The 12,591-nt window shown below is 27.4% G+C and overlaps 1 protein-coding gene across 2 annotated transcripts in view; it reads left to right on the top strand.

Annotated features, from left to right (window-relative positions):
- LOC111621276 (endoplasmic reticulum-Golgi intermediate compartment protein 3-like) overlaps positions 1-12,591 on the top strand; it is a 56,883-nt gene that overhangs the window by 36,984 nt on the left and 7,308 nt on the right. Inside the window, exons 5-8 of one of the 2 annotated variants that reach the window (XM_023363360.1) lie at positions 3,549-3,616; positions 7,201-7,366; positions 10,057-10,114; positions 10,992-11,023. In XM_023363360.1, coding sequence (XP_023219128.1) covers positions 3,549-3,616; positions 7,201-7,366; positions 10,057-10,114; positions 10,992-11,023 — 324 coding nt within the window. The remainder of the gene's footprint in view (positions 1-3,548; positions 3,617-7,200; positions 7,367-10,056; positions 10,115-10,991; positions 11,024-12,591) is intronic. The other variant, XM_023363361.1, reaches the window with a different exon arrangement.

Raw genomic sequence — 12,591 nt, 5'->3', positions numbered from 1 at the left:
CATAAAATAATTAACAATTCTAGCATATATTGTTCTAAAACATTTCTTTTTTCTACATTGGAAATATCTCACAACTCATAGTTCATAACTTATACCTCATAAATCTTAACCATATTTTTATATATATGGTATATATACCATATATATAAAAATATATATACGGTACCAATATTTATGAAAAATAAATAAATAAAAATATCTCCAAATGCTTGCTAAGTGTACAAAAATTTTCAAAATATATATAATTTTGACTAACTAACCAAAAAATTGATTCATTGTTCAACAAATGTTCCTTAAACAGGTTTTTTCTACTTATGCTGTTTTCATCTTCGTGAAAACAAATAATAAACATGCATAAGAAAACAATTGAAAACTTCAACAATCCTTAAAAATGTGATCTTCCAAATAATGTAGTGCCTTTAAAAGACTTTAAAGAGAACTAAAATGATCATCTCACTGTATACAGATTGTTATTGCTCATTGTAACAGCTATTAAAATAAATTTACTCTCATAAAGCAGAGCTAAACAGCTCTGCTTTATGAAATTATTTGAAAAAGCAAAAAAGAAAGAACAAAATAAATCTAGGAGGAACAATTTTCCCTCCCAAATCAATGAGGCCTGTAGGGCCCAACCTGTGGCTGTCCTTAATTCTATGCAATGATTATAAAAAGTGATAAAGCAAACAAAATCATATTTTTAATGACATTTATTTCACAACATATTTTATAATATAATGAAAATACTATAAAAAATTTTATATTTGGAATGTTTTAAATTTTAACTTTAAATTATTTTTTTAAAAATTATAATAATAAACTTAATTAAAATCTTTCAGGTTGCAGGAAACTTTCATATTGCACCAGGAAGAACATTTTCTCAGCACCACGTGCATGGTGAGTTTATTTAAAACTAATTGACAAATTCATAACTTATTATAGAATTTAAACTACATTATTATTTACTGAAATAAAAATTATCGTAATCTAAAAGTTAATATAATGTTTATATAAGAATAATCTACTTGTATTTATCAACAATACATTTAGTAAACGAACATTTTCAAATTGACTTTGGTCAGAGCTGTAGTGGAGAGTGTATATCTTGTGGAACAGATTAGAGAGGCAAAACTAAACATAAATTAATTAAATATAATAAAAAAATTCTTTAATTTGTCATAAAAAAATGTCTATGTATAACAGTCTTTTTAGATTAGTTATAAAAAACATTTATGTGCAAACTTATTCCTGATGCTACCCTTACAATCATATCTGGATAAGCTGCTTACTAAATATACAATATAAATATATTATCAATATAACTAAGAGTGCTTGGTAAATTTAAAATGCTCGAAATTATATATTTGTAGAATGCTACCACTTGAAAACTGGGTATGCTTGAATTAAAACCACTAAAAAAATCTAATATCCAGTGGGGTAAAAGAAATAAGTGCTAACATTTTGGCCATTTAAAAAAAAAAAAGGAGGGAGTTGGTCTAAGAAGAAATTGTTGATCTTCCTTTTAAGTTGTATGGTGGGTGACAAAGATTTATTCACAATAGGCCAAAGTTGTGTGCCAGTTTGCCCGATGATGCCCATTCAACACGGACAAAAACATTAGCATTTATTTCTTTTACTCTATTGGATATTAGGTTTCTTAGTGGTTTTAATTTTATATATCCGCTGTAAATATGGAAAAATAACTATATTAAATAGTAATTAATATAATGTTTTATGTTATTAATTTAAAATTTTTATTTTTATTTTTTATCAGTCCACGATCTGCAACCATTTTCATCGCGACAAGTAAGTATTTTATTATTATAAAACTTCATATACATTTCACATAGTAACTTTTAAAGGAATATCACACTTTGTTTTATGAAATTTTATTACTTGTAATTTTAAAAAAATCATTTTTTTTAATCAAATTATCAGATTTCTGCTGTTAGCATTATATAAAATGAATTTCATATTCTTTTCATCTTTAGAAAAACAATCTCTATTTGATCTAGTTGTACCAATACTTAAATTTTTAAATAATTAATTTTAAGTTTTGTTAACAACTAGTTAAAAACACTATAAATACCTGAAAATAAGTAATGGTAGATCCATAGATCTGCCATTGTTTATTTTCAGGCATATGCTCTTCTGCATACACAATGATTTTTTGTTTTAATGTTGTATCATGATGTTTTAAAGGTATTTAAATGTTAAAAAAGAGTTTAAGTTAAATACTTATTACTAGCAAATCGTATTTGAACTGATATGATGGTTCAGAAGTATAACCAAAAGTTCATAACATGCAACATGGTCATGATTTTGGACTGCAGATGTAAGATGCCATCAATTGTCTCAAAACATCTCTATTCTCAACAAGGAAAAATGAGTAAAAATGTGCAATTTAGAATCAAAGAAACACAATAGTAACTGAATCAACAGAAAAATTGTGTATTATACTATTAGTTTTCATAAAAGTCTCCAAAACCTGGAATGTACACAAATTAAAATTACACACTGTCTGTCTTCCAACTATACACACACTCTTCCAGCAAATAATTTGTATTGGAATCAAATAAAAACGGAACATTTTAGCTTCTTTTAGGGACCTGCATCAAGTGTCAATCATTACAGAATGTTAGAAGAGATTTTAAATTTAGGATGTTTTTTTTTTAAAATGAACATTCATTCATGCCATTATTTTACATGGCATTAGTGAACAGTTCAAGACATTGGTGACAGACTTCTTTGACAATAAAATAAGGAAACTGGTGACACAATATCAAACACGTGCAAGTCAATGGTGACTATGTGAAAAAATAACAAAAGTGTGCACATCTATTTTAGTTATAATAAATTATTTTTATCTTTCATTTTGTTTTTTTTATTTCAAAATGGATCTTATTTTAAAAACACGCCTTGTATTAATGAGTAAAGGACAAAACACATGTCAATGTTCCATCTTGATGGAGCAGTGGTATATAATGTATTTTTGTAGATTGTTTACTATTAATACAGTAGAGCGTCGTTTATCCGAAAGAATTCCAGTCGGCAAATTTAAATTTTTGCTAGTGCTGTGGCACTGCAATCTTTGGCTATGTCTTGGGCTACTCCAATATTTTTTATGTTTGTGTATGTGTTTTAGCTGGCAGCACTGGCACTTTTGTGTGGTGTTTTTCTGAGCACTGTGTGTCGTGCCGAATCGAACGTTTTTGATACTAGATTAACTCCTAAAGTATTTTTTTTTTTTTGTTTTTATATTTTCAATATATTTATTTTGTTTGTACAANAGGCTTTTTTATAAATCCATTATAAGTTTGGCTAGATGCATTGGGGCTAGATACAAAGATGAGGAATGGGGCCAGATCACTAGTAAAAATCTCTGTAGATCTTTTTCAGACTTTAACCTTTCATAATAGCGTGCATGCATTTTATCCATTTTTACAATCCAATAGTCTATGTAACATGTAATTAATAAAATAATGTTTTAATGATAATTTTCAATTAAATAGAATATTTATAAAAAGTCTTTTAACTACAATCAAATCTAGGCAATTAAACCAACTCTCGATCCAAATCGATGCGAAAGCTGTTACGGAGCCGAGAGGGAAGAAAAGAAGTAAGTACATTTTTCTTAATATTTCTTCAGAACTCAATGTGAATAAACTGGAAAGGAACAATAAAATAATGTATTTCGAAAAAATAAAAGCAAATTTGTTTGTTTTTCTAATTTACATTTTTTTAAAATTTCAATTTAATTGAATCAAATTTAGATTAGTTAGTTGAAATAATGCAAAAATGTAAATATTAACAAATCATTATTATAGTTTATTCTTAGACTGCTGTACAACATAAATAAATCTTTAAGTACTTTTATTCTAAAAACAGTTTTAAAATATAGCTTTAATGCTTTTTACTTGAGAATATTTCATACAATATATAATACAGTAAAACCTGTGTAAGCCAGAACCACACGATACTGTATTTTTTCCATTTTAGCAGATTTCCATTTTGAACAGGTTTTAATAATTTTTCTTTTCCTTTACATTTTTTTTTTTTTAAATTTTTAAATTACACTTGATAAATTCCACACAGTTAACTATATTTTTAATGTAAAATCTCTTTTATAACATACATAAGAAAAATTTTATTACTAGTTTTTAATCCAAGTTAATTAAAATGATTCCACTTTAAATTAACTTGGATACAAAAATTGAGAACTATTCAATTCTAAAACGTTCTCAAATGTTTCCTAGAACATTGCTAGGTATTTGAGTACTAAAATTATTTGAATACCCTCTGCCATCAGAAATTTAATTGCATTATAGTAATATGGAGAAAAAGTTATTCTGTGATGTGACTTTAGAGGAATTTTAATACTAATTAATTATTAATTTAATCTCTGTAATTACAAACAATGATAATCAATTTGTTCTTGAATGTTTGGTACAAATTATTTATTAACTATTTCATATAAGGAAAATTTGTATCTCTGTGTTATCTTATTTTCATTGTTTTCAATGAATTACATTTGTTACTTGTTCTCAAGAATTCTCAGAAACTGATTTGATTCTTAAAAGTATTCAATTCTGTTAAAGGTTCATATTAACAAAGACCTTTTTTATATGTTTACTCATCACATGATCTCCATTTTTCTGAAAAGTTTCAAACTTATTTTGAAATATGATTTATTATGCTCTACAGTGATCATTATACTGTACCTGCAGGTAATTTTACTTATTTGTCTGCAATCATAAGATTCTGATTAATTTGGGTGAACTCTTTGAACCCAAAAACCTCTTTAGTTTCCACGTTAGACGTTAGTTTCCACATTCCACGTTAGACACGTCTGGCTTATATTAAAATTTAACAGAAAATCACTCCATTTTAAAGTCTTTTTTTGGTTAAGCAGAATTCTGTTTTATTTAGGTTTTGTTTTAGATGATAAAGTTATAAGTTAAAATGTTATTCACTTTGCTTCAGTAAATGTCTCAATGCAAACTATACATCACATAAGATCTGTGCAACTGTGAAAACACCATCACCTTTGGTTCGGCATCATGCAACAGCAATGGTTGTGGTTGCTGACATGACTAAAAAGAGCAATGTATAAATGTATCTTTCTCTGTATAAAATTTTGTCCCAGATATTTTTGATTGGCCCTCATATTTAAGAATATTATTAAGAATTTGATCAGATCTGATGTTACTTCTGTAATATTATTGTATTTTCAAAACTTAATATTTATCTTTTCACTCACACCATCAAGAATTTTCGTCTTTTGTGTTCTTGATGTGAGTTATAGTGAGAAGACATCTTTTTATGTTTGTTTATACAGAATCTTTAATTATTGTTTGTTGTTTATACTCTATAAACCAATTGATTATTGGATATGCATGTATAGTTATTTGGCTGAATTAATATAGATCTGAAAGCAAAGATAGAAAGTCTGGGTAGTATAACTGGTAACAAATAAGCAGAGTAGGCAGAAGGAATTGGTTCAAGCCCCATTTGAAGTCGATACTTTCTTCCAGACTAGTCTACATAATTTAATTTATTCAAATTTAATATTTAATTATTCATATCAATATAAGATGGTGGACTAACTGCCTATCTTTAAGCAAAATTATAAAGTTCATTAATAAAATTAGCAGACAAACAATACCTGACAAATCTGACAATCAGATATTTGGTTAAATATTGGGAAAACTGAAATGATATGAGTCGTTTATTTTGAAAGTGGCCTAAGTCCATTTATCTTTATATCAAGGTATTTATGGGTTTGCATTTTAATTAATTTAAAAATATTGGTAACTGATAAGATGGTAATTGAAGTGATATATCGTAATTTGTGATTTATTCATCTCCACTTTGCATGTGTAGGCAGGATTTAAAGTAATCATGGTGTGCAGATGGTATATAGTGTAATAAGTCCATCATATCGTTGAAATTGGTCTTGATTTTTGTAATGTCAATTTAATATTATTAAAGTTTCTTGGTCTCCCCCAATGCAATAGTGAATCCAGAGTTTTAAATTTTGTATCCTCATTAATTGATGTTTTATAGAACATTTTATACGGTTCAGTTCTCAAAAAACACATCCAACATATTTTTAACTAACTCACTGTTTCTCCATTAGTATTCTTTAACCTTTTAAAATCCACGGCAGATTGGACAAATTTTAACTATATTAAAGCTAATTTTATATTCTTATTTTGTCCTGCACACATATTGTTGTAAGCTATAATATGTTTTTCATTTCTAAGATTTTTTAGATGTTTTAGAATACATGATGCTATTTCCTGTGCACCTCTGGATACAATGGTTTTATCCCAGAGATACACATATATATTATTATCATGAAAATCTTGAAAACCAGATTTAAAACATACATATTATGCTTATAATATGCAAGTAGTCAACTTTGAGTAAAGCAGTGCTTTTTGAAAGTCAAAAGAAAAAGCAAAATAGTCATTTGGATTACATAATGCTAGATCTTGGTCTTGTTTAATGATTTTCTAGCCAATTCTGCTCATCTAAAATAAGTATCAAGTTCTTCCATAAGACTTGCCTCCTTTTCTTCACCATTATTTGATTCCTTAATTTTAATGTTTAACAGATTGAGTTTTTGGCACGTATCTTTCTGCGGCTGGTGGAATTGTAAATTAAAATCTTCTTTAAAAATTTTTCTATAAGACCACTCATTAACAGCACTTGTTTTATTTTCTTTACATTCAAGCAAATATAAATTAAACATCTTTATATTCAGATTAGGATTAAGAATTTTCTGTTAGGATTATGGTAGGTGTTAGGATAAAGGAGGCAGCACCATCAATGCGTTATTGTTGTAAAATTATGCTACATTTAATAGATTTATTATTGTAATTATTAACTAATAAAATTTTACTCCATAATATACTGCATATTAGTTTGAAACGTGTCAAAGTGGATTTAGGCCACTTTCAAAATAAATGTCTGATATCATTTATTTGTTTATGCAATTGTATTTATATTCAACAAGATTTTGAAAGACAAAATGTTTAATATAATTATATCAATAATAGTATGATGCAAGATTATGTATTGAGCATACAGCTTAGTATAGCTATGTATAGTTAAGCATATATTTGTATTTACTATTATTATTAATCTGATACAATGTCATAATATGAACATAAAAAAATTATTTGAAATTTTTACTAGATGCTGCAACACCTGTGAAGAAGTAAGAGAAGCATATAGGCTAAAAGGCTGGGCATTTTCTGATGCAGATAATGTAATTCAATGTAAGCGAGAAGGTTGGACAGATCAGTTGAAATCTATAGATAAAGAAGGTTGTCAAATATTTGGATATTTAGAAGTAAACAGAGTAAGTTTGTCACTTCTTTTTTTTTTTTTCTTTCTTAAGCCAAGTCATTATTAAGAAATTATCATTTATCTAAAATTTTAAAATTAGCATTTGAAACATTGTAAAATAAATACACAATTCACATTTTATTTACATTTTAGAATTCAAATTGTATCGATTTTAATACATGCATACATATGTAGATACAACAGACTTCCATTTTTATAACCTAATTGGTTCCTAGAAAAGTGTTGTTAAGCATGATATTTTATTTTCCAAAAGTTTAGTATAAATTAGTGCATAGCTACATCTCATTAACTCCTCATAAGTGGAGATTATGTTTATGGAAATACAGTTTAAACTATGTAACAGTTCACATTAATGATCAATAAAATACACAGCATTTCATTACACTAGTGTGTACTAGTTGTAAAAATGGAAATTTTAAGCAAGTATCCTGTTTGCTCCCCCTCTGCAGATGCTCATGACTGTGATGGTAAAATCTGGAACAAAAAATGGAGCTTTTCATTTGAATAAGTTGTACCAAAACAGGCAATGCTAGCCTTCATCAGTTGTCAAAGTTAAGGACCAAGGTGGTGTTCTGGTCAAAGATGACATAGAATTGTTGTCTAATGTCATACAGAGTCTGATGTTTTAATTGCCCCAAATCCTGTTCAAAGGAATATAAAATTTACAGTTTTATGCCTGGGGTTTCGGCCACTCAAACCTTTCAGTGATTGTATTCAACGAATTATTAAAAGTTGGTGATAAGAATAGCATCCAGCTAAAACCCAAAGCCAAATTACAAAAAATCTGAAATTTCATAAAAGGTGAGACTAATAGTATTGAAGAAGGAAAAGGAGATGTGTCATAACTGATTATTTTTCTTATTTATATTTCTTGATTAATTCTGGAAGTCATATTGTCTTCTAATAAACTGTTCTTATTATAATTCATTTATATTATGGATATTTGGTGTTTCATTTTATGCAAGGTTGTCTGCAGAAGCACACTGTCAACTGGGTGATGGACAACCGGGTGACGGTCAACTAGGCTACTGCTAACTGGGGATTGGACATCTGGGCAACAAAATAGGAGATGAGTGACAAAATACAAAATGTTTTGTTTTCTTTATAAAAAATCACCCAGTAAATTTAATTTTAATAATAAACAAGCAGTTATTTATTGTGACATCGTCATAGTACCAGATTGCAATTTTTAATCATATTTTTATTTATTTAATTTAAAATATATACTCTCCACCTCAAATTAGTAGTGTCTTGCCCCTGTACATCATACTTTTCCATTAGCAATGGAGTCGTGCTGGTCATCTATTAACTGTTTTCAGGGGAAAAGTTTTGAATTGAAATAATTTGACTTCCAGTTTTCATTGGAAGTTCACATATAATTAATTCTGTCCCTAAGATTTTCATATCCGGTCTCCTCTTTTGTCTATCTGACTCTGTTCTCGAGATTAAGGAAAGACAGATGGACAACATTGGGAATTAATAGGTCTATACAATTTTTTTCAAATTGCAGCTCAATAAAAGTCTTTCTTTATTGGTGTACTATCCAGTAGATTTAAATAAAATTTTTTAAGAAACATATTAAAGAAGTGATTTTGTAATTAACAAACATTCTTATACATGTTACATACTTTATTTATTTATTTTTACCAGTAATAGAAAAGTCTCAAAGGATGGTTAATATGTACCCTCAAAATTAACAAATATATGTAAGAGAAAGACATCAATTACATAAAATTGAAAATACTTTATATTATACATTAAATATAATATAAATTAAAACAAAAAAAGTATAAAAGTTCTTTGAAAGAATTTGTTTTTGAAGAACTACTTTGTTAACTGCTTCTCACATAAAATAATTAACAATTCTAGCATATATTGTTCTAAAACATTTCTTTTTTCTACATTGGAAATATCTCACAACTCATAGTTCATAACTTATACCTCATAAATCTTAACCATATTTTTATATATATGGTATATATACCATATATATAAAAATATATATACGGTACCAATATTTATGAAAAATAAATAAATAAAAATATCTCCAAATGCTTGCTAAGTGTACAAAAATTTTCAAAATATATATAATTTTGACTAACTAACCAAAAAATTGATTCATTGTTCAACAAATGTTCCTTAAACAGGTTTTTTCTACTTATGCTGTTTTCATCTTCGTGAAAACAAATAATAAACATGCATAAGAAAACAATTGAAAACTTCAACAATCCTTAAAAATGTGATCTTCCAAATAATGTAGTGCCTTTAAAAGACTTTAAAGAGAACTAAAATGATCATCTCACTGTATACAGATTGTTATTGCTCATTGTAACAGCTATTAAAATAAATTTACTCTCATAAAGCAGAGCTAAACAGCTCTGCTTTATGAAATTATTTGAAAAAGCAAAAAAGAAAGAACAAAATAAATCTAGGAGGAACAATTTTCCCTCCCAAATCAATGAGGCCTGTAGGGCCCAACCTGTGGCTGTCCTTAATTCTATGCAATGATTATAAAAAGTGATAAAGCAAACAAAATCATATTTTTAATGACATTTATTTCACAACATATTTTATAATATAATGAAAATACTATAAAAAATTTTATATTTGGAATGTTTTAAATTTTAACTTTAAATTATTTTTTTAAAAATTATAATAATAAACTTAATTAAAATCTTTCAGGTTGCAGGAAACTTTCATATTGCACCAGGAAGAACATTTTCTCAGCACCACGTGCATGGTGAGTTTATTTAAAACTAATTGACAAATTCATAACTTATTATAGAATTTAAACTACATTATTATTTACTGAAATAAAAATTATCGTAATCTAAAAGTTAATATAATGTTTATATAAGAATAATCTACTTGTATTTATCAACAATACATTTAGTAAACGAACATTTTCAAATTGACTTTGGTCAGAGCTGTAGTGGAGAGTGTATATCTTGTGGAACAGATTAGAGAGGCAAAACTAAACATAAATTAATTAAATATAATAAAAAAAATCTTTAATTTGTCATAAAAAAATGTCTATGTATAACAGTCTTTTTAGATTAGTTATAAAAAACATTTATGTGCAAACTTATTCCTGATGCTACCCTTACAATCATATCTGGATAAGCTGCTTACTAAATATACAATATAAATATATTATCAATATAACTAAGAGTGCTTGGTAAATTTAAAATGCTCGAAATTATATATTTGTAGAATGCTACCACTTGAAAACTGGGTATGCTTGAATTAAAACCACTAAAAAAATCTAATATCCAGTGGGGTAAAAGAAATAAGTGCTAACATTTTGGCCATTTAAAAAAAAAAAAGGAGGGAGTTGGTCTAAGAAGAAATTGTTGATCTTCCTTTTAAGTTGTATGGTGGGTGACAAAGATTTATTCACAATAGGCCAAAGTTGTGTGCCAGTTTGCCCGATGATGCCCATTCAACACGGACAAAAACATTAGCATTTATTTCTTTTACTCTATTGGATATTAGGTTTCTTAGTGGTTTTAATTTTATATATCCGCTGTAAATATGGAAAAATAACTATATTAAATAGTAATTAATATAATGTTTTATGTTATTAATTTAAAATTTTTATTTTTATTTTTTATCAGTCCACGATCTGCAACCATTCTCATCGCGACAAGTAAGTATTTTATTATTATAAAACTTCATATATATTTCACATAGTAACTTTTAAAGGAATATCACACTTTGTTTTATGAAATTTTATTACTTGTAATTTTAAAAAAATCATTTTTTTTAATCAAATTATCAGATTTCTGCTGTTAGCATTATATAAAATGAATTTCATATTCTTTTCATCTTTAGAAAAACAATCTCTATTTGATCTAGTTGTACCAATACTTAAATTTTTAAATAATTAATTTTAAGTTTTGTTAACAACTAGTTAAAAACACTATAAATACCTGAAAATAAGTAATGATAGATCCATAGATCTGCCATTGTTTATTTTCAGGCATATGCTCTTCTGCATACACAATGATTTTTTGTTTTAATGTTGTATCATGATGTTTTAAAGGTATTTAAATGTTAAAAAAGAGTTTAAGTTAAATACTTATTACTAGCAAATCGTATTTGAACTGATATGATGGTTCAGAAGTATAACCAAAAGTTCATAACATGCAACATGGTCATGATTTTGGACTGCAGATGTAAGATGCCATCAATTGTCTCAAAACATCTCTATTCTCAACAAGGAAAAATGAGTAAAAATGTGCAATTTAGAATCAAAGAAACACAATAGTAACTGAATCAACAGAAAAATTGTGTATTATACTATTAGTTTTCATAAAAGTCTCCAAAACCTGGAATGTACACAAATTAAAATTACACACTGTCTGTCTTCCAACTATACACACACTCTTCCAGCAAATAATTTGTATTGGAATCAAATAAAAACGGAACATTTTAGCTTCTTTTAGGGACCTGCATCAAGTGTCAATCATTACAGAATGTTAGAAGAGATTTTAAATTTAGGATGTTTTTTTTTTAAAATGAACATTCATTCATGCCATTATTTTACATGGCATTAGTGAACAGTTCAAGACATTGGTGACAGACTTCTTTGACAATAAAATAAGGAAACTGGTGACACAATATCAAACACGTGCAAGTCAATGGTGACTATGTGAAAAAATAACAAAAGTGTGCACATCTATTTTAGTTATAATAAATTATTTTTATCTTTCATTTTGTTTTTTTTATTTCAAAATGGATCTTATTTTAAAAACACGCCTTGTATTAATGAGTAAAGGACAAAACACATGTCAATGTTCCATCTTGATGGAGCAGTGGTATATAATGTATTTTTGTAGATTGTTTACTATTAATACAGTAGAGCATCGTTTATCCGAAAGAATTCCAGTCGGCAAATTTAAATTTTTGCTAATGCTCTGGCACTGCAATCTTTGACTATATCTTGGGCTACTCTAATATTTTATTTTGTTGGTGTGTGTGTTTTAGCTGGCAGCACTGGTACTTGTGTGTAATGTTTTTCTGAGGACTGTGTGTCATGCTGAATCAAATGTTTTTGATACTAGATTAACTTCTAAAGTATAATTTTTTTTGTTTTTAGCACCGGGGGTATATGCTATCCCGCTGTGGGATGATAGATTTAACAGCAGTTTGGTTTATGTGGGCTCAACCAAACGCTCCCTTCACAAAAGGCTGTGTGAGCACAAACGTGACATC

Source organism: Centruroides sculpturatus, unplaced genomic scaffold, assembly GCF_000671375.1.
Source record: "Centruroides sculpturatus isolate CEXI.00-Female unplaced genomic scaffold, Cexi_2.0 scaffold271, whole genome shotgun sequence".
NCBI classification, from domain to species: Eukaryota; Metazoa; Arthropoda; class Arachnida; order Scorpiones; family Buthidae; genus Centruroides; species Centruroides sculpturatus.
The sequence above is the reverse complement of the archived record's forward strand: the minus strand, read 5'-3'. Positions and strand labels throughout refer to the sequence as shown.